This window comes from Sphaeramia orbicularis, chromosome 10, assembly GCF_902148855.1.
Source record: "Sphaeramia orbicularis chromosome 10, fSphaOr1.1, whole genome shotgun sequence".
NCBI classification, from domain to species: domain Eukaryota; kingdom Metazoa; phylum Chordata; class Actinopteri; order Kurtiformes; family Apogonidae; genus Sphaeramia; species Sphaeramia orbicularis.
Window position 1 is genome coordinate 28,375,127 of NC_043966.1, and position 25,854 is coordinate 28,400,980.

Consider the following 25,854-nt stretch of genomic DNA (forward strand, 5'->3'; position numbering starts at 1 on the left):
TTAGTACCCCCCCCCCTCCCAATAAATAAATAAATAAATAAATAAATAAATAAATAAATAAAACAACTCTCAAATAATTTTCATTGACTACCAAATAGCATTACACAAACGCCATTTACACATATTATATATTAAGACAACATGCAATGAAAATGGTGCTAATATCGACAATTTATCAAGGACAGTTTTAAAAAATCTATGAAAAATGGTCACAAACTTTCTGAATGAGAATACCATGCCGATTCATCTAATCTCACTGCCAAGTTTCAGTCAATATATTAGCCTCAACAATTTGTTCAACAATAGAGTTGACCGATATTTCAAGTATTTCAAGGGCCAGTCGGTTGTTTACGATCGCAGAGAAATGGACAATCCTTCATCCTGTGCACGTCAGCAACCTAAGTAAGGAGCAGCTCATCAAAAAAAAAAAAAGAAAAAAAGAAAAGAAAACAAAAAAAACCCCAAACAAACAAACAAAAAAACATTCCTATACCAAGCCGAAGAGAATGATCTGATCTGATAAATAATAAAAGAGTGGATTAACACCTTTTGAAGTGAAAATTTTTTGACTCTGGTTAGAATAATCTACTGTGTAATGTTTGACTTTTGTTTAATTGTGGCTTACCTCCTCAGATCTTCTCCTCCTATCAGGCAGTACTAAAGTGTTCGCATGGCTTCCAGGGACTATAGTAGATCCTATACTCATTCTGGGTCCAACCAACATGTACCGTTTGTCTCCAGATCTGTACTGGATGCTGTGACACAGTGTCCCATCATAATTTTTATCCTCTAAATATTTAGATGTATAGTCTGGGGTTTTGGAGCACTGCATTGCAATAAGAACAATGATACTGATGATAAAAAGTGCTGAAACTGAGCCCAAAGTTATCATCAGATAAAAAGTCACATTACTGTCATCATCCTTTGCTGGACTTTTCACATCAGAAGCTGCAAAAGCCTCCTTTGGCTCCACAACTTTGACAACCACAGTAGCTGTTGCTGACAGTGAAACGTTCCCATTGTCTTTGACCAGTATGACCAGTTTGTGCTCAGCCTCGTCTGTTTCTGTGAATGAGCGAAGTGTTCTGATCTGTCCTGTGTAGCGGTCCAAACCAAACAGACTGTGGTCAGTAACTTCCTGCAGTGAAAACAGTAACCAGCCGTTATATCCTATATCAGCATCATAGGCTCTGACTTTAGTCACCAAGTGCCCTGCGTTGACATTCCGTGGAATCTCCTCCACACCTTCAGCAGAACCGTTGGAGCTGAGTGGATACAGAATGACTGGAGCGTTGTCGTTCTGATCCAGAATGAACACGTTGACTGTCACGTTGTTGCTCAGTGACGGAGTTCCAGAATCTGTGGCGACAACTTGGAACTGAAACGTTTTCAGAGTTTCAAAGTCAAAACTTTTCAGCGCCAAAATGTCTCCAGTTTCAGAGTTAATGTTTAGAAATGAAGACACTGTGTCCTCACTTCTCAGTATATGATAGGTAATAAGGGCGTTGTCGTTCTCATCATCATCTAAAGCTTTAACTGAAAAGACAGATGTACCAGGTTCATTCGCTTCAGTGACATAGAAAGTATAAGGACTCAGTGAAAACACTGGACTGTTGTCATTGACATCTGAGATCACCACGCTTATTGTCTTTTCAGATGATAATGGAGGTTTACCTGCGTCTTTTGCAACTATTGTTACATCATATTTGGACTGTTTCTCTCTGTCCAGAGGAGATTTAGTTACTAGTGAATACATGTTTTCCTCGAAGGATGGTGATAAAGTGAAAGGCACATCGTCATTTATAGCGCAGATAACTTTCCCATTAAGACCAGAGTCCATGTCATTAACACTGATCAGGGCCACTGTAGTTCCAAGTCTGGAATCTTCAGGGATGGAACTGGAAAACGATGTCACCTCAATCTCAGGTGTATTATCATTAACATCAACTATCTTAATAATGACACTCTTTTCTGTTGTTAGAGGAGCGAGACCTTTATCTGACGCCTCGATTTCGATTTCATATCTTTCATTTTCTTCATAATCTATTGAACCTTTTACTGTTATTTCACCGGTTGTTTGATCTATATCAAATAAGTTTAGAATATTTTGATCCATGCTGTTGCTAAATGAGTAAACCACCTCTCCGTTTGGTCCGTTATCTAAATCAGTTGCATTCACTTGTAGTACTGTTGTGCCAGCGGGTGCATTTTCATCCAGCATAACAGAATAAACATCCTTAGAGAAACTAGGTGCATTGTCGTTAATATCCAAAACATTAACTAGAATGTTCATTTCTCCAGTCTTTGGAGGTTTACCTCCATCTACTGCCGTTAGAATTAATGAGTGCCTTTCTGCAGTTTCTCTGTCTAATGATTTTTGAACAACCAGTACTGGTATTTTACCGCTGTCTCTTTTATCCTTAACCTCTAAACGGAAATTATCGTTTTGGCTGAGTTTATATTGTTGCACAGACAAGTGACCACTGTCTGGATCTCGCGCAGCCTTCAGCTGAAATCGTGCTCCAGGTACCACCGATTCTGAAATTTCCAATGTTTTCCCCTTCTCCTGAAAACTGGGGGAATTGTCATTTACATCGAGCACCTCTACAAAAGCATTGTGGACCTCCAGTGGGTTTTCCAGCACTGTTTTCAGAGTTATTAAACATGTACTGCTCTGAGCGCAGACTTCTTCCCTGTCAATCTTTTTACTCACATACAGGACTCCATCGTTCTGGTTCACATGGAAAAGAGGATCGGCATTACTCGAAACAATCCGATACTTCCTTTCTTTCAACGTGTTTTTATCTAAACCCAGATCCTTCGCTAAATTTCCAACAACAGTCCCTTCTTTCACTTCCTCGGAGATTGAATATCGTATTTGTGCCCAGGCCGTACTCCACAACAGCAAAGCCACGACGTAGCCCAACAAACATCCAGGCGCCCTTGAAGAATCGCGTCTTCTTTGTTCCATGTTTAAGCACAATGGCAACAACGGTCCATCACACGGACTATAAACGTGTTATATATCAAGAGTGAAACACTCACATGTAGTCAGCAACTTGTTAGCGTAACGCAGCGTGACAAATAAGATATACTCAAAGGTATCAGCAGGACAAACATGAGTGTAATATCCAAGCCAATGCTCCGAAAGAAATGCTGACGAAATGCAATGACTACTAGCTCGTGCTATGCTGATTTTTTTACGTTATACTGACACCATGCGAAATCATATATATCTGCAGATATTAAAGTGGTAGATTCGTTCATTGTCATATGTTTTTCAACATTTAATACAACCGCTGTGATTATTGTATTTGTTTAGTTCAATATGAACGGATTCTCTGAGTGTTCGAAAGTTGTTTTTTTCTTCATTTTTAATTTTCAAAAAGCAAAATTATTTTTACCTCAAATGGGAAATTTTCAGTTATTTAGTTCAGTTACATGAATTGACAGTAGTCTTGTGCTACATGTGATGGAATTTTGTCACATACCAAATTCTTTCGTTTTATCAAGAGGGTTTTCATTGTCTGTATCATCTGTCTGAAACCAGTCAGGTCTCCTTTTCTGAAATAATTATTCTTTTCATTTACATCTATGTCATTAATTTAATATGGCATTTTCTACAATATACTGACAATCCATTTCAGGCCATATGCTCGGCTGGAAAAATAACTGTCACCAAAGTTACCAAATACTGTGCTGAAAACGAACGTTTTCAGCACCATGGACAGAAATTCTATCGTGGGGTTGTCTACACCCCTTTAACGTTATAAGGATTTATTTTTCATGTTTTTGTATTTATTGTTTTTCAGAAAAATATCTCATTATGTATTGTCTAAGGTGAAGTGAATAACTTTCATAAATGCTCAGCTCATGCAATGGCTTTTTTTTTTTTTTTTTTTTTTCCTGTTCTAAACATGCCTCAAGCAACAGATGTCGAATATATAACAGTAATTGAAAAGTCCTTACTGCCCTAAAATAAAATACATGAAAGGAAGCATGAGGGAAATATCAGTCAGAAAGTTCCTTAGGCTTATAAGTACTTACAAAATTGACATATAAATACTGCAGCGTTATGGACACATATTATGGAATCCAACTTATACACGACTGATGTAAAATAATATGGAATGATCAATATTTCTACATCAGTTCACAGAGTAATCTACAAATCTAACAACAGGCTTTCAAAATTCCACTTATAGGTCATAAACGTGTGGAAGCAAATATAAATATATGTTGGAAAATAAACCAGAGACTCAGAACAAGGCATGATTATAACTGTGTGCATCATCCTTACCTCTTCAGATCTTCTCCTTCTATCAGGAAGGACTAGTGTGTTCGCATGGCTTCCAGGGACTATAGTAGATCCAATACTCATTCTGGGTCCAACCAACATGTACCGTTTGTCTCCAGATCTGTACTGGATGCTGTGACACAGTGTTCCATCATAATTTTTATCTTCCAGATATTTAGATGTATAGTCTGGTGTTTTGGAGCACTGCATTGCAATCAACACGATAATACTGATGATAAAAAGTGCTGAAACTGAGCCCAAAGTTATCATCAGATAAAAAGTCACATTACTGTCATCATCCTTTGCTGGACTTTTCACATCTGAAGCTGCAAAAGCCTCCTTTGGCTCCACAACTTTGACAACCACAGTAGCTGTTGCTGACAGTGAAACGTTCCCATTGTCTTTGACCAGTATGACCAGTTTGTGCTCAGCCTCGTCTGTTTCTGTGAATGAGCGAAGTGTTCTGATCTGTCCTGTGTAGCGGTCCAAACCAAACAGACTGTGGTCAGTAACTTCCTGCAGTGAAAACAGTAACCAGCCGTTATATCCTATATCAGCATCATAGGCTCTGACTTTAGTCACCAAGTGTCCTGCGTTGACATTCCGTGGAATCTCCTCCACACCTTCAGCAGAACCGTTGGAACTGAGTGGATACAGAATGACTGGAGCGTTGTCGTTCTGATCCAGAATGAACACGTTGACTGTCACGTTGTTGCTCAGTGACGGAGTTCCAGAATCTGTGGCGACAACTTGGAACTGAAACGTTTTCAGAGTTTCAAAATCAAAACCTTTTAGCGCCAAAATGTCACCATTTTCGCTGTTTATGCTGAAATATGACATCTGTTTATTGCCGCTCTGCGGTCTTAAAATGTCATACGAAATGAATGCATTCTCGTTTTCATCAATATCAAATGCTTTCACCGAAAATACTGAAGTCCCAGGTTTGTTACCTTCGGCGACATATATAGTGTATGGGTTCACTGAAAACTGTGGACTGTTGTCATTTACATCTGATACAAAAACATTTATAGAGTTGTCAGATGACAACGGCGGTTGCCCGGAATCTTTTGCAATTATGGTTAATGAATACTGTGACTGTTTCTCTCTGTCCAGAGAGTATTTAGTTACCAATGAATACATTTTTTCTTGTACAGATGGTGATAACATAAAAGGAACGTCTTCGCTAAGCGTGCAAATAACTTTCCCATTGAGACCTGAATCCATGTCATTAACACTGATCAGGGCCACTGTAGTTCCAGGTCTGGAATCTTCAGGGATGGAACTGGAAAACGAAGTCACCTCAATTTCAGGTGCATTATCATTAACATCAATTATCTTAATATCTACATTTTTTTCTGTTGTGAGAGGGGCGAGGCCTTTGTCTGACGCTTGTATTTCAATTTCATATTTATCCTTATGCTCGTAATCAATCGGACCTTTAACTATTATCTCACCAGTTGATGGATTAATTTCAAAGAGTTTAAATAACTCACGATTCACGCTGTTACTAAACGAATAAACAACTTCCCCATTATGACCTTCGTCTAAATCAGTTGCATTTACTTGTAAAATAGTTTTTCCTATTGGGACATTTTCATAGAGCTCCACAGAATAAACATCTTTGGAAAAAACAGGAGCATTATCATTAACGTCTAATACATTTATCAGTATATTCATCTCTCCAGATTTGGGAGGTTTTCCTCCATCCAACGCAGTCAACACTAATTCATGACTTCCTGCTGTTTCTCTGTCTAAAGGTTTTTGCACTATTAATATCGGTATTTTGCCGGTTTCCCCTTTGTCCTTAACTTCTAAACGAAAATGATCGTTGGGGCTAAGTTTATATTGTTGCACGGAAAAAAGACCACTGTCTGGATCTCTTGCGGCTTGTAACTGAAAGCTTTTTCCGCTTAACACAGATTCTGAAATGTCTAGCTTCTTCTCTTGTTCGGGAAAGCTTGGGGAATTATCGTTTACATCCAAAATCTCAACTCCAACATAATGGACTTCCAGAGGGTTTTCTAGCACTGTTTTCAAATTAAGTAAACATGTGTTACTCCATTCGCACACATTCTCTCTGTCAATCTTTCGACTCACATACAATATGCCATCATCAGGATTCACATGAAAAAGAGGTTCCGTTCCACCAGAAACTGTCCGATATTTCCTCGCTTTCAGCGTGTTTTTGTCTATTCCCAGATCTTTTGCAATGTTCCCCACGGCCGTTCCTTCCTTGACTTCCTCAAATATGGAGTACCTTATCTGCGCCGAGGTCTCACTACACAAGAGCATAGCAAATACGAAACAGACCCACGGACGTGTCGCCCTTTGTGCTTTGCGTCCTCTTTGTTCCATGATCACCATCGGAAAATGTTATACCATTTCGCGAGAATGAAAATTCATCATAAGAGAAGTATATTCCAAGTTGAAAGCACAAACGTTGCGCTCTCAAAGCATCTTATACAGTTTTACAATGACGAACCGGCAGCTTGCATACGACGGGCTTTTTCTGCTGGAATGGTAATGTGGTCAGAGGGCGGATCCGAAAACAGCAAAGACAGGTGTTTATGAAACGATTTTTTACACTGACACCATGCGAGCTCCCCCTGTACTGCAACAGAAGAATTCAAAGAACCGACAGTACTATACAAAAGCACAAGTATCTGCAATATTACGTGTACTTTTACCAAAGTCACGTAGTTAGGATAGACGCATTAACTTTATATCTCCATTGCGGGAGACGTGAAATTTTGCTTTGTTGCATGATGTGATGAAAAAATTACTTTTTAAAAATGACTAATTGTCAATACTGACTACTGTTATACATATTGAAACCTTCCAAACTTCGATATGCGACTTGAATGCATTATAGAATAGTGTGGCTTGGGGGAAAAAGTCAGGACCATGGACAGATATTCGGACTTGACTGCAGTTATGTGAATAGTGAGAAGGGCTGTAAACTGTAAATGCCAGCATATTTCGTTCTTCTAACACAATAGCTATACAAGGGTGCATGTAAATTTGTTGGGGAAAACGAGTGTTTCTTATTGTCCTTACCTCTTCAGATCTTCTCCTCCTATCAGGCAGGACTAGTGTGTTCGCATGGCTTCCAGGGACTATAGTAGATCCTATACTCATTCTGGGTCCAACCAACATGTACCGTTTGTCTCCAGATCTGTACTGGATGCTGTGACACAGTGTCCCATCATAATTTTTATCCTCTAAATATTTAGATGTATAGTCTGGGGTTTTGGAGCACTGCATTGCAATTAGAACAATGATACTGATGATAAAAAGTGCTGAAACTGAGCCCAAAGTTATCATCAGATAAAAAGTCACATTACTGTCATCATCCTTTGCTGGACTTTTCACATCAGAAGCTGCAAAAGCCTCCTTTGGCTCCACAACTTTGACAACCACAGTAGCTGTTGCTGACAGTGAAACGTTCCCATTGTCTTTGACCAGTATGACCAGTTTGTGCTTCAGCCTCGTCTGTTTCTGTGAATGAGCGAAGTGTTCTGATCTGTCCTGTGTAGCGGTCCAAACCAAACAGACTGTGGTCAGTAACTTCCTGCAGTGAAAACAGTAACCAGCCGTTATATCCTATATCAGCATCATAGGCTCTGACTTTAGTCACCAAGTGTCCTGCGTTGACATTCCGTGGAATCTCCTCCACACCTTCAGCAGAACCGTTGGAGCTGAGTGGATACAGAATGACTGGAGCGTTGTCGTTCTGATCCAGAATGAACACGTTGACTGTCACGTTGTTGCTCAGTGACGGAGTTCCAGAATCTGTGGCAACAACTTGGAACTGAAACGTTTTCAGAGTTTCAAAGTCGAAACTTTTTAGTGCTGTAATGTCTCCAGTTTCAGAGTTAATGTTTAGAAATGAAGACACTGTGTCCTCACTTCTCAGTATATGATAGGTAATAAGGGCGTTGTCGTTGTCATCATCATCTAAAGCTTTAACTGAAAAGACAGATGTACCAGGTTCATTCGCTTCAGTGACATAGAAAGTATAAGGACTCAGTGAAAACACTGGACTGTTGTCATTGACATCTGAGATCACAACACTTATTGTCTTTTGAGATGATAATGGAGGTTTACCTGCGTCTTTTGCAACTATTGTTACATCATATTTGGACTGTTTCTCTCTGTCCAGAGGAGATTTAGTTACTAGTGAATACGTTTTATCCTTGATGGATGGTGATAAAGTGAAAGGCACATCGTCATTTATGGCGCAGATAACTTTCCCGTTAAGACCAGAGTCCACGTCATTAACACTGATCAGGGCCACTGTAGTTCCAGGTCTGGAATCTTCAGGGATGGAACTGGAAAACGATGTCACCTCAATCTCCGGTGCGTTATCATTGACATCTACTATCTTTATGATGACACTTTTTTCTGTTGTTAGAGGAGCAATACCTCTATCCATTGCTCGAATTTCGATTTCATATTTCTGCTTCTCTTCATAATCTGTTAAACCTTTGACAAGAATGGCGCCTGTTATTTCATTTATATCAAATAATTTTAATAATCTTTGATCCATGATGTTGCTAAAGGAGTAAACTACCTCACCGTTTGGTCCTTCATCTAAATCAGTTGCATTCACTTGTATGACTGTTGTTCCAACTGGCACATTTTCACTCAGCATCACAGAATAAACATCTGTCGTAAAAATAGGAGGGTTATCATTAACATCCAGAACCTTTACTATTATATTCATTTCTCCAGATTTTGGAGGTTTACCTCCATCTAATGCTGTCAGTATTAATGAGTGCCGTTCAGCAGCTTCTCTGTCTAAAGATTTTTGAACAATCAGTATTGGTATTTTACCATACTCTTCTTTGTCCTTAACCTCCAAACGGAAGTGATCGTTTTGGCTGAGTTTATACTGCTGCACAGAGAAATGACCACTGTCTGAATCACGCGCAGGTTTTAGCTGAAATCGTGCTCCAGGCAACACGGACTCTGAAATCTCCAACATTGTCTCTTTTTCTGAAAAACTGGGAGAGTGATCATTCACATCGGCTACTTCCACTTCCACATAATGGACCTCCAGTGGGTTTTCCAGCACTGTTTTAAGACTTATTAAACAGGTACTGCTCTGCTCACAGACTTCCTCCCGATCTATCTTTCTACTCACATACAGGACTCCATCGTTCTGGTTCACATGGAAAAGATGTTCTGCATCACTCGAAACGATCCGATACTTCCTTTGTCTCAACGTGTTTTTATCTAAACCCAGATCCTTCGCTATATTTCCAACAACAGTCCCTTCGTTTACTTCCTCTGAGACTGAATATCGTATTTGTGCCCAGGCCACAGTCCACAACAGCAAAGCCACCACACAGCCCAACAAACATCCAGGCGAGCACCGCAGCGCGCTTCTTCTTTGTTCCATGTTTATTTCCCACAACATCAGTTATCCGTCTTAAGATCAGTACATCTGTTGCAACAGCCGAATACAACTCATTCTTACAGTACTGTATTCACATCCAAAAAGGAGAGATAAGTCCAACAAGGTATTCACATGAACAATGGTAGGTCAGAAAAGACTGAGATGTAGATGCGTTTCTAAAGAGGTGGAACAAATTCTGTGACGACAATCGGGTGCAATGTTGGTTTTTTACACTACACTGACACCATGCGAATTTTTTTCTCGCTGCAGATAAACTGCTAAGCTAATTTTATATTTTTTGAAACAGCTAAATTTAGGTGAATTTTTGCGAGATAAATATTGTGTTCCCTGTGTAAGTGCAGACAGAAATAAAATTCCAAACCTTACATATCTGTATACATTAAAACAGGAATTTAAAATTGTTCATTCACTTTTTATGGCAAAACCCCACGATGTGCATTTCAGTCAACAAGTTATAATTAATAGAATGTATCAACCTACTCAGTGCAGCATAGAACATTTGTGTTTTAGAGCCTACTGTACGAAACCAAAGACTCAAAGGAATCACTTATAAACAAAATGTTTACAAGATTTGAAATATATGTCTTACCTCTTCAGATCTTCTCCTTCTATCAGGCAGTACTAAAGTGTTCGCATGGCTTCCAGGGACTATAGTAGATCCTATACTCATTCTGGGTCCAACCAACATGTACCGTTTGTCTCCAGATCTGTACTGGATGCTGTGACACAGTGTCCCATCATAATTTTTATCCTCTAAATATTTAGATGTGTAGTCTGGGGTTTTGGAACACTGCATTGCAATCAGGACAATGATACTGATGATAAAAAGTGCTGAAACTGAACCCAAAGTTATCATCAGATAAAAAGTCACATTACTGTCATCATCCTTTGATGCACTTTTCACATCAGAAGCTGCAAATGCCTCCTTTGGCTCCACAACTTTGACAACCACAGTAGCTGTTGCTGACAGTGAAACGTTCCCATTGTCTTTGACCAGTATGACCAGTTTGTGCTCAGCCTCGTCTGTTTCTGTGAATGAGCGAAGTGTTCTGATCTGTCCTGTGTAGCGGTCCAAACCAAACAGGCTGTGGTCAGTAACTTCCTGCAGTGAAAACAGTAACCAGCCGTTATATCCTATATCAGCATCATAGGCTCTGACTTTAGTCACCAAGTGTCCTGCGTTGACATTCCGTGGAATCTCCTCCACACCTTCAGCAGAACCGTTGGAGCTGAGTGGATACAGAATGACTGGAGCGTTGTCGTTCTGATCCAGAATGAACACGTTCACTGTCACGTTGTTACTCAGTGACGGAGTTCCAGAATCTGTGGCGACAACTTGGAACTGAAACTTTTTCACTGCTTCAAAGTCAAAACTTTTTAGTGCCATAATGTCTCCGTTTTCAGAGTTTACATTTAAAAACGACGATAATTTATTATTTTCGCTCTGTTCTCTCAAAATATTATATGAAATTACTGCATTATCACTTTCATCTCGATCATAGGCCTTCACTGAAAATATTGACGCTCCGGGTGCATTATTCTCACTAATATAAATTATATAAGGACTGGATGAAAACTCGGGGCTGTTGTCATTAACATCTGATATGAGGACATTAATTGTCTTTTCAGTTGAAAATAATGGGTCACCTGCGTCTGTTGCAATTATGGTTACATCATACTGGGAAATAATTTCCCTGTCCAACTTCGACTTGGTTACAACAGCATACATGTTTTCTTGTAAAGATTGTGATAAACTAAATGGAACATCCTGTTTAATTCTACATGAAACTTTACCATTAATTCCAGAGTCCAAATCACTTACACTGATCAGAGCAACCGTGGTTCCTATTTTTGAATCCTCCTGAATGGAGCTAGAAAAAGATGTTACCTCTATTTCTGGAGCATTATCATTCACATCAGTGACAGTTATAATGACACTTTTGCCAGCTGTGAGGGGAACATGTCCTTTATCAGACGCCTGTATGTCAATTTCATAATTTTTGCTTTCTTCGTAATCTATCTGACCAGTCACTTTAATTTCACCAGTGTTTGGATCTATACTGAAAAGTTCCAGTAGTTTGGAATCAACTTCATTTCCAAATGAATATATTATTTCGCCATTAGCACCCTCATCAGGATCTGTTGCATTTACCTGCAGCACTACAGTAGCGATGGGAACGTTTTCCTTTATTGTTGCGGAGTACATCTCCTTAGTGAATACCGGGGAGTTATCATTAATATCTAGTACATCCACATTTATCTCTGTGGTGCCAGACTTGGCCGGTTTTCCTCCGTCAATGGCTGTTAGTCGTAGCTTGTGTTTCCCAGATGTTTCTCTGTCTAACTGTTTCTGCAGAACTAAAAATGGCACTTTTCGATCCTCCCCTCTGTCTTTTACTTCTACTCTAAAATAGTCGTTGTGATTAAGTTTGTATTGCTGAATAGAAAACTGGCCTACGTCAGCATCACGGGCTGTTTGTAACTGAAACCTGGCTCCTGGAAGGGCCGACTCAGAAATCTCGAGCTTTTTCTCTTTCTCTAAAAAAACAGGAGAATGATCGTTAATATCAAGTATCTCCACTGCCACGTAATGAATCTCCAATGGGTTTTCTAGCACAGTTTTAAGATTAATCAGACAAGGACTGCTTCGATCGCACACTTCCTCTCTATCTATTCTCCTTTTCACATACATAATACCGTCATTTGGATTCACCTCAAACAGTGGTTCAGTTGAGCCTGTTACGATGCGGTATCCTCTGTCCCTGAGTGCGCTTTTGTCTAGTCCCAAATCTTTAGCTATATTCCCAACGACAGATCCATTTTGAACTTCCTCGGATATCGCATATCTGGTCTGTGCAGAAACTCCGGTCCACAGAGCATCCAAAACGATGACAAAAACCAGCCAGCACCGACGCTCCCCCCATGGTTTGCGCCGTCTTTGTTCCATGACTTGAAGGTTGAAAAGGGTCCTCCTCTCAACAAGCCCCGTTTTCAGTACAACTCAATATATCATTTTAAAAGCGATGCGTAAAATGTTCCCGAACAACTATCGACAATGAAACAAAGCCGTTGCTGATCAGTCCCTGACGCCGAACTGTTGAAGAAATACAAGAGCTCTGTCCAAATAATGTCTGTGACGTAAAACCGTTACAACCTGAGCTACACTGACACCAAGCGTTCAAATAATATCTACAATTACATTTACATTCTTCACAAGGAAATACTATAAAAAACGCCTTATTTTGCGACATCCCTTCATGTTTATAAGCAAACCGAATGAAGCCTCTCACTACATTACAATGATGCAAATGCTATGAACCAAAACAACATAAAACACAACAAGACGCATCTAAAACAGCAGTGAATAAGTCTGCTCATGCAATAACAAGTGTAAAACGTTTGCAGTAAGTATAATAATCATCATTACAATTTAAAGATACCAAGATACGTCTGCTTAGATATCTCAGATCATCATTGTACATAGTGGATTGTGTACATCGTGGACACTAACCGCAGCAAGGAATCTAATAGACAATTCCTCCGTGATGCGATAGGAAACCCTTTCAGTACCATGGACAGAGACAATTTGACAATTTAAACATTTAAAACATCCGAGATCTGTACTACATACATTTAAAGTGCTGAAACTATCTAAATTAAATGTCAGACACATTTACTAGGCTATTGCAGTGTTCACACTAACAAGTTGCAAATTATTTTAAACTGAAAGTGCATCCATTCAGAACATTCATTTTCCACAACTACAAAGAAAGCCCAATTTCAGCACCGGGGACAACGACAATTACGAAAATATCCAGATAAGTAGGTGTGGGGATATGATTATCATCAGTAACCATACCATTTTATCAATTTCACTGCCAAAAGCAATAGTATAAAAGCTTCTTATTGGCTATTTATTACCATATACGTCCTTAACTGAATAATATTAAATCTCACTCTAAAAAGAAACATATCAAAGGCAACACATCTTTAGGAAATGAGTGGATGTTTAGCACTTCTTACCTCTCCAGATGCTTTTCTCCTGTCAGGTAGAACCAGAGTATTTGCATTACTTCCAGGGACTATAGTAGATCCTATACTCATTCTGGGTCCAACCAACATGTACCGTTTGTCTCCAGATCTGTACTGGATGCTGTGACACAGTGTCCCATCGTAGTTCTTATCCTCTAAATATTTAGATGTATAGTCTGTGGACTTGGAGCACTGCATTGCAATTAGAACAATGATACTGATGATAAAAAGTGCTGAAACTGAGCCCAAAGTTATCATTAAGTAAAAAGTCACATTACTGTCATCATCCTTTGATGCGCTTTTAACATCAGAAGCTGCAAAAGCCTCCTTTGGCTCCACAACTTTGACAACCACAGTAGCTGTTGCTGACAGTGAAACGTTCCCATTGTCTTTGACCAGTATGACCAGTTTGTGTTCAGCCTCGTCTGTTTCTGTGAATGAGCGAAGTGTTCTGATCTGTCCTGTGTAGCGGTCCAAACCAAACAGACTGTGGTCAGTAACTTCTTGCAGTGAAAACAGTAACCAGCCGTTATATCCTATATCAGCATCATAGGCTCGGACTTTAGTCACCAAGTGTCCTGCGTTGACATTCCGTGGAATCTCCTCCACACCTTCAGCAGAACCGTTGGAGCTGAGTGGATACAGAATGACTGGAGCGTTGTCGTTCTGATCCAGAATGAACACGTTCACTGTCACGTTGTTACTCAGTGACGGAGTTCCAGAATCTGTGGCGACAACTTGGAACTGGAACGTTTTCAGAGTTTCAAAGTCAAAACTTTTCAGCGCTATGACGTCTCCATTTTCTGAGTTAATGTTTAGAAATGATGTCAGTAAAATATGATAGGTAATCAGGGCATTACTCCCTTCGTCGTCATCGTGGGCTGTCACTGATATTACAGAGGCACCCGGAGTGTTGTTCTCCATTATGTAGAAATTATATGGATTCTGACTAAATATGGGACCGTTATCGTTCACATCTGACACAACTATATTGACAGTTTTGTTTGATGACAAGGACAAATAACCTGCGTCTTTACAAATAATTGTTACAGTATATTGTGATTGAAGCTCCCGGTCTAAAAGTGACTTGGTTACTAGAGAATACATGTTCTTTTGTAAAGACGGAGTTAGTGTAAAAGGAAGGTTTTGATTGATGTAACAGATTACTTTACCATTCAGTCCAGAATCTGAATCTTTTACACTAATCAGTGCGACTGTTGTCCCTGGTTTGGAGTTTTCTGGAAGTGCGCGTGAAAAAGATGTCACTTCAATCTCTGGGGCATTATCGTTTACATCAATAATATTTATTATCACAGTTTTGTCTGTAGTCAGCGTTGCTGCACCTTTGTCAGAGGCCTGAATATCAATTTCATATTTACCACTTTCTTCGAAATCCACTAATCCTGCCACAGTAATCTCTCCAGTCACTGGGTCTAAACCAAAACGTGCACGTACTTGTTCATCTACATCATTACCAAATGAATACACAACTTCTCCATTTGTACCTTCATCCATATCTGTTGCATTTACTCGAATAACAATCGTTCCAAGTGGAGAATTTTCCTCTAGCTCAACGTTATAGTTATCTTGTGTAAAAACGGGTGGATTATCATTAACATCAGAAACTTCAACAATTATGGTCATGTTTCCAGATTTTGGAGGTTTGCCTCCATCAATAGCTGTCAGAAGTAACATATGCGTCTTGACAGATTCTCTATCAAGAGGCTTTTGAAGAATTAAACTAGGGATTTTACGATCTGCACCACGATCTTTTACCTCCAAACGAAAATGTTCGTTGTGACTCAACTTATACTGCTGAACAGATAAGGAACCACTATCGGCATCACGAGCAGCTTGTAACTGAAATCTTGCTCCCGATAATGCAGATTCAAAAATCTCTATTATTCTTTCATTTTCAGGGAAGCTTGGTGCATGATCATTTACATCCAAAATCTCCACCGCTACGTAGTGGACCTCGAGTGGATTTTCCAACACCGTTTTTAAGTCGATTACACAAACCTTGCTTCGATCACATTCTTCTTCTCTGTCAATTTTTCGGTTCACATACAAAAAACCATCACCCTGATTTACGCGGAAAGGGGGCTCAGCCGAACCATAGACAATACGATACCCTCTGTCTTTCAGTGTTGTTTTATCCAGACCTAAGTCTTTCGCAATGTTTCCAACAATGGTGCCTTCTTTCACTTCCTCGGAGATAGAATACCTGAATTGTGCAGAGGTTCCGCTGCACAGCGTAATCAAAACTATCATATGAGAAATCCACATAGGCCATTTGCTCCATGTCTGTCTTTGTTCCATGATCCCAAAATGAAACATGGTGGAAAAGCGCAGCCTACGACCTGAATGTGTAGAAGTAAAATCCTCCCTCACATTCGTTTCCTTATATGAGCGTCTTATAACATCCACAGCTGTTGAAGGTAAACCGTTAGGTTAATCCGTTACCTTGTTTAGATCCAATGTTTTATCATTAAGAGGGTGGCTATGTCATGTAGGTTATGACGACAGCACCTGGAAGGTTATTTGTCCTTATACTGACACCAAGTGGCAGCGGAGAACGCTGCAGTAGTTAGTCAAATACTATTAAAAAAAAAAAATAATAATAATAATAATAATTAAAATAAAAATAAAATAAATAAATAAAATAAAGGCATTTCATAGTCCACAAACCCCAACAGACCATGACGAGAAAGGTCTATTGTAGGAGTATCAGTTCGGGATCAGGGTCAGATGGGTCAACGACTAAATATTATGTCTAGAAAATAAAATCTGAGAGTTGTCACTTCCTGTATATCTTTAGAGTTTGATTGCACGTCAGTAGTAAATACATTGAAAGGAAAATCCGGTGATTTACTGAAGTGAAAATATAATTTTCAAAAGACACTGACTGTAAAATTCCTTCCCTTTTCAACCAATAACTATGCACAAGAGATAATGTTACGAAAATTTACAAGAGTGTTTGTCAAACTATGATTCTTACCTCTCCAGATGCTTTTCTCCTGTCAGGTAGAACCAGAGTATTTGCATTACTTCCAGGGACTATAGTAGATCCTATACTCATTCTGGGTCCAACCAACATGTACCGTTTGTCTCCAGATCTATACTGGATGCTGTGACAAAGTGTCCCGTCGTAGTTCTTATCCTCTAAATATTTAGATGTATAGTCTGTGGTCTTGGAGCACTGCATTGCAATAAGAACAATGATACTGATGATAAAAAGTGCTGAAACTGAGCCCAAAGTTATCATCAGATAAAAAGTCACATTACTGTCATCATCCTTTGATGCACTTTTAACATCAGAAGCTGCAAAAGCCTCCTTTGGTTCCACAACTTTGACAACCACAGTAGCTGTTGCTGACAGGGATACGTTCCCATTGTCTTTGACCAGTATGACTAGTTTGTGCTCAGCCTCGTCTGTTTCTGTGAATGAGCGAAGTGTTCTGATCTGTCCTGTGTAGCGGTCCAAACCAAACAGACTGTGGTCAGTAACTTCCTGCAGTGAAAACAGTAACCAGCCGTTATATCCTATATCAGCATCATAGGCTCGGACTTTAGTCACCAAGTGTCCTGCGTTGACATTCCGTGGAATCTCCTCCACACCTTCAGCAGAACTGTTGGAGCTGAGTGGATACAGAATGACTGGAGCGTTGTCGTTCTGATCCAGAATGAACACGTTGACTGTCACGTTGTTGCTCAGTGACGGAGTTCCAGAATCTGTGGCTACAACTTGGAACTGGAACGTTTTCAGAGTTTCAAAGTCAAAACTCTTCAGGGCTAAAATATCTCCGTTTTCAGAGTTGATGTTAAGAAAAGATATCACTTTATTTTCATCCCCTCCATTCCTAAGAATACGATAAGAAATAAGCGCATTTTCTCCCTTATCACGATCAGACGCTTTTACAGAAAACACAGAAGCACCTGGCGGGTTGTTTTCGGTGATATAGAAAGTATATGGACTCACTGAAAACTCAGGACTGTTGTCATTTATATCTGACACAAACATGCTGATAGTTTTTTCGGACGTTAATGCTGGCTCACCTGCATCTTTAGCAACTATTGTTATATCATAACTTGATTCTTGTTCCCTGTCAAGCTGTGACTTTGTGACAACAGCAAACATGTTATCTTGTATTGATGGTTTTATGGTAAAATGACTTTCTTTGTCAATATAACTTATTATTTTTCCATTTATTCCAGAATCCAAATCAGTAATACTAATGAGAGCTACAGTTGTCCCTGATCTAGAGTCTTCTGAAACGGCACTGGACAATGATGCCACTTCTATGACAGGAGCATTATCATTTGTATCACCTATTTTAATTATTACACTTTTATCCGTCCTGAACGGAATGCTTCCCATATCAGAGGCCTGGATGTCAATATCATAACTATCTTGTTCCTCGTAGTCTACCTTACCTTTCACAATTATCTCCCCAGTAACAGAGTCAATGTCAAATAACTCTCTAGTTTTTCCTTTTACAGCACTGCCAAACGAATAAACCACTTCCCCGTTGGAGCCGTCGTCTAAATCTGTTGCGTTTACTTGGATTACAGTTGTACCAATTGGTGCGTTTTCTTCTAGGACGACTGAATATGAATCTTTGGTAAAGACAGGCATGTTGTCATTGACATCTAAGACATCGATATATATTTCAACCGTCCCTGTCTTTGGAGGATTCCCGCCATCAATGGCTGTCAAAATTAATTTATGACTATTTTTTATCTCTCTGTCCAGTTGTTTTTGCAACTGTAATATTGGAGTTTTACCATCTCTACCTCTATCTTTAACCTCCAAACGAAAGTGTTCATTTGGACTTAATTTATACTGTTGAATGGAGTTTGTGCCACCGTCCGGGTCATGAGCATTTTGTAGCTGGTATTTTGCTCCTGGCAATGCAGATTCGAATATTTCAAGCCTTTTCGTCTTTTCTGGAAACGTGGGAGAGTGGTCGTTTAAATCTGTTACCTCCACAGTAACATAATGTACTTCTAATGGGTTTTCGAGCACGGTTTTTAGATTAATTAAACACGCACTGCTGTCTTTACACACTTCCTCTCGATCTATTTTACGCGTTGCATAAAGGACCCCGTCACTGTCGTTTACACTGAAAAGAGGTTCAGTGGAGTCAGGCATAATACGAAACCCCCGGCGCTTCAATAAATTAAGTTCTATTCCCAAATCTTTCGCTATATTACCAACGACACTTCCCTGTGGAAGCTCTTCAGATATAGAATACCTTAACTGTGCTGAAGCATCTCTGCAAAATCCGAGCAAAATCAAAACGCCAAGCAATTGTAGTCGCTGTCCCCATCCTCTTTGTTTCATGCTTTTAGGTGAGAGTACAAATCCGAACGCGTCCATCATTTTCTTTTTGTTTATAGTTTAGTCTCCATCAAGGCAAGAACTGTAGATCATCAGTTCACGGTGGAAAGATTATAAAAAATACAAAAATCCAGCACCGTACTCCCAGTCACCGTCTCGCTGTAAATGTTTTCTAACAAGAGGGGAACAGAGAAGGGGCGGACCCAGGTCTATAGCCTATCCTACGGGCGTTATACTGATAAGGTCCTGCCACCTTGTGACTGCATAGTATAAGAAGCTTAAGAAATATGACTTAAAACTAGTGAATTATAGTTGATAAAATGCTAAAATGGCCGCATGTGTTCAAGTTTTGTAGAATTTCCCAAATAATGAATGACTGATGCTTATAATGCAGTAAATGTTAATATTTACTCACCTCTCCAGATGCTTTTCTCCTGTCAGGTAGAACCAGAGTATTTGCATTACTTCCAGGGACTATAGTAGATCCTATACTCATTCTGGGTCCAACCAACATGTAATGTTTGTCCCCAGATCTGTACTGGATGCTGTGACACAGTGTCCCATCATAATTTTTATCTTCTAAATATTTAGATGTATAGTCTGGGGTTTTGGAGCACTGCATTGCAATTAGAACGATGATACTGATGATAAAAAGTGCTGAAACTGAGCCCAAAGTTATCATGAGATAAAAAGTCACATTATTGTCATCATCCTTTGCTGGACTTTTCACATCAGAAGCTGCAAAAGCCTCCTTTGGCTCCACAACTTTGACAACCACAGTAGCTGTTGCTGACAGTGAAACGTTCCCATTGTCTTTGACCAGTATGACCAGTTTGTGTTCAGCCTCGTCTGTTTCTGTGAATGAGCGAAGTGTTCTGATCTGTCCTGTGTAGCGGTCCAAACCAAACAGACTGTGGTCAGTAACTTCCTGCAGTGAAAACAGTAACCAGCCGTTATATCCTATATCAGCATCATAGGCTCTGACTTTAGTCACCAAGTGTCCTGCGTTGACATTCCGTGGAATCTCCTCCACACCTTCAGCAGAACCGTTGGAGCTGAGTGGATACAGAATGACTGGAGCGTTGTCGTTCTGATCCAGAATGAACACGTTGACTGTCACGTTGTTGCTCAGTGACGGAGTTCCAGAATCTGTGACTACAACTTGGAACTGGAACGTTTTCAGAGTTTCAAAGTCAAAACTTTTTAGTGCTGTAATGTCTCCGTTTTCTGAGTTAATGTTAAGAGAAACTGAGTTAAATTTGGTATTCTCTCTTTCGTCCCTGATAATGTGATATGAAATGCGAGAATTTTCACCTTCATCACGATCTGAAGCCCTCACAGAGAACAGCAAAGTTCCAGGAGAGTTGTTTTCAGAAAGATAAAACGTGTAAGGACTTAAGGAAAATTCAGGTCTGTTATCATTGACATCTGATATAACAATAGTGATGCTTTTTTCTGACGATAATGACGGCACTCCTGCATCTTTTGCAACAATTGTAACATCATATATTGGCTGTTTTTCTCGATCTAGGGGAGATTTTGTTACTACAGCATACAATTTGTCTTGTGTTGAAGGTGATAATGCGAAAGGAACATCTTCTCTAAAGGAGCACACAATCTTACCATTAAGACCAGAGTCTCTATCAAAAACACTAATCAGTGCCACAGTTGTCCCTATTCTTGCGTCTTCTGGTATCGCACTAGAAAATGATGTAACTTCAATCTGTGGAGTATTATCGTTCAAATCAACAACATTCACCAAAACGCTTTTTTCTGTCCTGAAAGGAGCAGAACCTTTGTCAGAAGCCTCTATATCAATTTCATAATTTCCTTGTATTTCGAAGTCTATCAGGCCTTGAATAATAATTTCACCTGTATTCTGATCTACACGAAATATTTCACGTATTTTCCTATTTACATTATTTCCCAAAGAATAAATAATCTCACCGTTGGAGCCTTCATCTAAATCAGTGGCATTTACTTTTATTATTGTTGTACCAATCGGTGCATTTTCATCGAGAAACACTGAATAACTGTCTTCCGTGAAAACTGGTACATTGTCATTTACGTCTAAAACGTCGACCCTGATTTCTGCAGTCCCAGATTTGCTTGGTTTACCTCCGTCAACTGCTGTAAGAACCAACTTGTGGCCGGTCTTTGTTTCCCTATCCAGCGTCTTCATTAAAACTAATATCGGTATTTTTCCATCTTTCCCTCGATTTTTTACTTCCAATCGAAAGTGATCATTAGCACTTAGTTTATACTCTTGGACAGAAAACTGACCAGCATCTGGATCATCTGCTGCTTTCAGCTGGAGGCGAAAACCTGGGAGAGCTGACTCCGAAATTTCAAGACGTGATTCGTTGACGGAGAAGGTGGGAGAATGGTCGTTCACATCTAGTACCTCCACGGTAACATAATGAATCTCTAAAGGATTTTCCAACACGGTTTTTAGATTGATCAGACACACGCTGCTGTGCTCACAAACCTTCTCTCTATCAATTATTCGTCCAACATACAAAATCCCATCGTCCTGGTTCACGTTAAAAAATGACTCATTTGATTCTTCAACAATACGATATCCTCTCTCCATCAGTGTACTCTTATCCAATCCCAAATCCTTGGCTACATTCCCCACAACTGTTCCTTCTTTAACTTCCTCGGGGATTGAATATCTGATCTGCGCCGAAGTTCTGCTCCACAGCAAAATTAAAGACACAATGAAAGCAACGCTCCGCCATTCCCATTGTCCGCGCCTCGCTCCAAACCCTCTCTCCTCCATAACTATAAAATCAACGATGTATCCAGGTGATAAGGAAACCTGAGTCTGTAATTAAACCAAAGGATGATTTCGCTAAAATCAGTGTAAAAATTCCAGTACGTTGTCAAAAATCCATAAGCTGACTAACGTACTTGCTGTGAATGTGTCGGGTGCATCCATCACTAAAATACTAAAACCCACCCACAAAGGGGAGGATCTATATTTCTGACCAAAGGATTGGCTCGAAAATAGTCATCCTGACAAATACTGACACCAAGTGACCATTTAAACGTTAGTTGGTAACAAAAATACATATATATTAGTTTAATTTTGACATTTAAAATGTGGGTGTTTTAATACTTAAAGAGAATGCAGCGAATTTCAGCACCATGGACAGCAACATAAAGCAAAGTCACCCAGTCAAAAACTAAGTATGAATAATCTGAAAATTGAATAAGTACTAATTCAAATAAATAAATACATACATACATACATACATACATACATACATACATACATACATACAGTACATACACACACACACAGGAGCACCAATAATTCAAAGGTCATTACTTGCCTGACAAAAAAAAAAAAAAATGCACGGGAGCTGGTGGCAAAGTCAAGTGTTGCCAAAGAAAATTTACTATGCTGCTTAAGTTTTAACTCTTGCAAGTAGACTGTTATATTACAAGTAGACTGTTATATTAGACGTACTCTCTGTGTTCTACTATAGCAGTTTGTGTCGCGGGGAAAAAAAGGGTTGCTGAAGAACAGCAGCCAGTAATTCCGGAATCCAATTTTTTCAAAACAATTCCTAACTTTTTTTGACAGTAACTGATAAAGCTCAGGTTTTGTTTTAAAAAAATCATAGTAGACGGGACACAACTTTGGAGGAAATAACTTTGTTTTATACTCCTTACCTCCTCAGATCTTCTCCTTCTATCAGGCAGTACTAGTGTATTTGCATGGCTTCCAGGGACTATAGTAGATCCAATACTCATTCTGGGTCCAACCAACATGTACCGTTTGTCTCCAGATCTGTACTGTATACTGTGACAAAGTGTTCCGTCGTAGTTCTTATCCTCTAAATATTTAGATGTATAGTCTGGAGTTTTGGAGCACTGCATTGCAATTAGAACGACGATGCTGATGATAAAAAGTGCTGAAACTGAGCCCAAAGTTATCATCAGATAAAAAGTCACATTACTGTCATCATCCTTTGATGCACTTTTCACATCAGAAGCTGCAAAAGCCTCCTTTGGCTCCACGACTTTGACAACCACAGTAGCTGTTGCCGACAGTGAAACGTTCCCATTGTCTTTGACCAGTATGACCAGTTTGTGCTCAGCCTCGTCTGTTTCTGTGAATGAGCGAAGTGTTCTGATCTGTCCTGTGTAGCGGTCCAAACCAAACAGACTGTGGTCAGTAACTTCCTGTAGTGAAAACAGTAACCAGCCGTTATATCCTATATCAGCATCATAGGCTCTGACTTTAGTCACCAAGTGTCCTGCGTGGACATTCCGTGGAATCTCCTCCACACCTTCAGCAGAACCGTTGGAGCTGAGTGGATACAGAATGACTGGAGCGTTGTCGTTCTGATCCAGAATGAACACGTTGACTGTCACGTTGTTGCTCAGTGACGGAGTTCCAGAATCTGTGGCGACAACTTGGAACTGGAACGTTTTCAGAGTTTCAAAGTCGAAACTTTTTAGTGCTGTAATGTGTCCATTTTGGGCGTTCACGTTTAAGAAAGATGTTACGTCTTTTTCACTCCCTGCTCTGGCAATACTATAGGATAATTCTGCGTTTTCATTCTTGTCATTGTCTTTTGCGGTTACGGAGAAAATAGATGATCCAATAACGTTGTTCTCTATAATATAAAACTGTAGAGGATTTTGTTGAAAGTGTGGACTGTTGTCATTTACATCCAGTATCTGAACACTTAGAGTTTTCAGAGTTGATAACGGAGGGTCACCACAATCGGTGGCTTTTATTGTTATGTCATACTGTGACACCTCCTCTCGGTCCAGTAACCCTTTGGTGACGACTGAATATGTGTTTTGTTTATAGGAGGGCTTTAACTCGAAAGGTACATTAGAGATTATGCTTGAAATAATCTTTCCATTTACACCGGAGTCTTTATCTGTCACACTTATCAAAGATATAACAGTGCCAGGCTTTGAATTCTCCAACACTGAATTTGACAGAGATGTTACTTCTATTTCAGGAACATTATCATTTACGTCTTTTATCTTTACAATAACTTTAGACCTTCCTATTAATGGGGGCGTTCCTTTATCTGATGCGTGAACATCGAGTTTATAAATCTCAGATTCTTCAAAATCCAAGGCTCCTTTTACTGTAATTATTCCACTTAAACTATCCAGTTCAAATAAGTCATAGATTTTTCTGGCCAATGTTTTTCCAAGACTGTACTCTATTTCTCCATTATTACCTTCATCTGGATCTACTGCGTTTACGCGTATAACAGTAGCACCAACGGAGACGTTTTCATATATTTCTATTTGGTAAGGATCATGACCAAATGTCGGGCGATTATCATTTATATCCAACACAACAATAGACACATTTAATGTCCCTGATTTTGGAGGTTTACCTCCATCCAGTGCTGTAACCAGTAACGAGTGTGTACTCCTTTGTTCTCTGTCTAACGATTTCTTCAGCACCAAGAATGGAATTTTCTCATCATCGCTTTGAGTTGTTTCTATTTCAAAGTGATCATTTGTTGATAATGAATACGTACGTATAGAGTTTATTCCCGCGTCGGGATCACGGGCTACATGCAACTCAAATCGACTTCCCGGAGAAATATTTTCTGCTATTTCAAATATCTGTTCCTTTTCAGAAAATACAGGGAAGTGATCATTTACATCAGCAATTTCTACAACTACATAATGTATTTCCAAAGGGTTTTCAACGAGGATTTTCAGTTCCATTAAGCATGCACCACTACCATGACACAGCTCCTCTCTGTCGATTTTTTTACTGATATGCAGGGCACCGCTCTCTGGGTTTACATCGAAAAATGTTTCCTTGGATCCAGACACAACACGGAACCGTCGATCAGCCAAAGAGGTTTTATCCAAACCGAGATCCTTGGCCACATTTCCAATAAGAGTTCCTTCTTTCACCTCTTCAGGGATAGAGTACCTTAGCTCAGCGACAGCCTGATTTCCAAAAAACAGCAATATCGACACACTAAACGCATATAAACAGTAGTCACTTGATCGACAAAGTCCTTGGAACCCCATCGTTCATCAACGGCACAAAGAAACTTGATCTCCTCCCAAAAATGAACAAATTCTATACATCCAATCCGTTTGCTATATCATTTTCCCAAAGCACATCATAGCGCCGTACACCGTCCTGAGGTACTAAACAAAAGCTTCAACTGGGGGAGGAACAAATTCTACACTCGTTTCTTGATATAACAGTGACACCAAGAGGAAAATGGTATAAAAACGATTTTAAGTGCTTACAGCACGTTTCTCGTAATAATGTATCCATTCACGGCAAACCTATCAAAATAATTTGGGGTAAAAACCTAGAAAATGCAGTGACAGCATTCAGAGAAACTTTGAAAAAATTATCATTATCATTATTATTTATTTATTTATTTTACTATCTTTCTGTGCACCCAAAAACAATGCATACATTGGATTTATTTTTCTGAATGCACAGTTAGTGTCAGCAGCAATTTAAATAGGTGGAAACTGAAGGTGGTCATAATATGAATTATCAAAGAGATATTTATTACAGCAGATTCAGTGTGTTTGTGTGGCTTTTTTAGTATACTCCAGTAGGTAGATTATATAATTCAGCACCATGGTCAGTGGTCCACAGTAGTCGTCTTTTGTTACAAACACATAGTTTTGCCATCGTTTATGCTTTGTGCCTGTTTGGAAATCATTTATTTAAGACTGGAAACATACAGCCACATATTAGTATTTATTGGATACGTTATAGTGAAACAAGAGTAA

General features: G+C 39.4%; 6 protein-coding genes across 6 annotated transcripts in view; all 6 read right to left on the reverse strand.

The window, feature by feature from the left end:
- LOC115427645 (protocadherin alpha-C2-like) overlaps positions 1-3,103 on the reverse strand; it is a 159,913-nt gene extending 156,810 nt beyond the window's left edge. Inside the window, exon 1 of the mRNA XM_030146276.1 lies at positions 626-3,103. Within this exon, the coding sequence (XP_030002136.1) occupies positions 626-2,971 (2,346 nt within the window). The 5' untranslated portion in view covers positions 2,972-3,103. The remainder of the gene's footprint in view (positions 1-625) is intronic.
- On the reverse strand, positions 3,000-9,868 carry LOC115426824 (protocadherin alpha-8-like). Its single transcript, XM_030145054.1, has 3 exons — positions 8,561-9,868; positions 4,301-5,511; positions 3,000-3,008 (listed from the first exon to the last, which is right to left on the reverse strand). Exons 1-3 carry the CDS (start codon positions 9,717-9,719, stop codon positions 3,000-3,002), a joined length of 2,379 nt encoding a protein of 792 aa, XP_030000914.1. The 5' UTR covers positions 9,720-9,868.
- Positions 9,869-10,270: 402 nt separating this feature from the next.
- Positions 10,271-25,231, reverse strand: LOC115427658 (protocadherin alpha-8-like). Its single transcript, XM_030146295.1, has 2 exons — positions 22,774-25,231; positions 10,271-10,308 (listed from the first exon to the last, which is right to left on the reverse strand). The coding sequence occupies exons 1-2, from the start codon at positions 25,123-25,125 to the stop codon at positions 10,282-10,284; spliced, it is 2,379 nt and encodes a 792-aa protein (XP_030002155.1). The 5' UTR covers positions 25,126-25,231; the 3' UTR covers positions 10,271-10,281.
- On the reverse strand, positions 13,710-16,220 carry LOC115427505 (protocadherin alpha-7-like). Its single transcript, XM_030146081.1, has one exon. The coding sequence runs from the start codon at positions 16,086-16,088 to the stop codon at positions 13,710-13,712; it is 2,379 nt and encodes a 792-aa protein (XP_030001941.1). The 5' UTR covers positions 16,089-16,220.
- Positions 16,732-19,257, reverse strand: LOC115427650 (protocadherin alpha-3-like). Its single transcript, XM_030146288.1, has one exon. The coding sequence runs from the start codon at positions 19,132-19,134 to the stop codon at positions 16,732-16,734; it is 2,403 nt and encodes an 800-aa protein (XP_030002148.1). The 5' UTR covers positions 19,135-19,257.
- Positions 19,493-22,027, reverse strand: LOC115427506 (protocadherin alpha-8-like). Its single transcript, XM_030146082.1, has one exon. The coding sequence runs from the start codon at positions 21,872-21,874 to the stop codon at positions 19,493-19,495; it is 2,382 nt and encodes a 793-aa protein (XP_030001942.1). The 5' UTR covers positions 21,875-22,027.
- Positions 25,232-25,854: the final 623 nt, after the last annotated feature.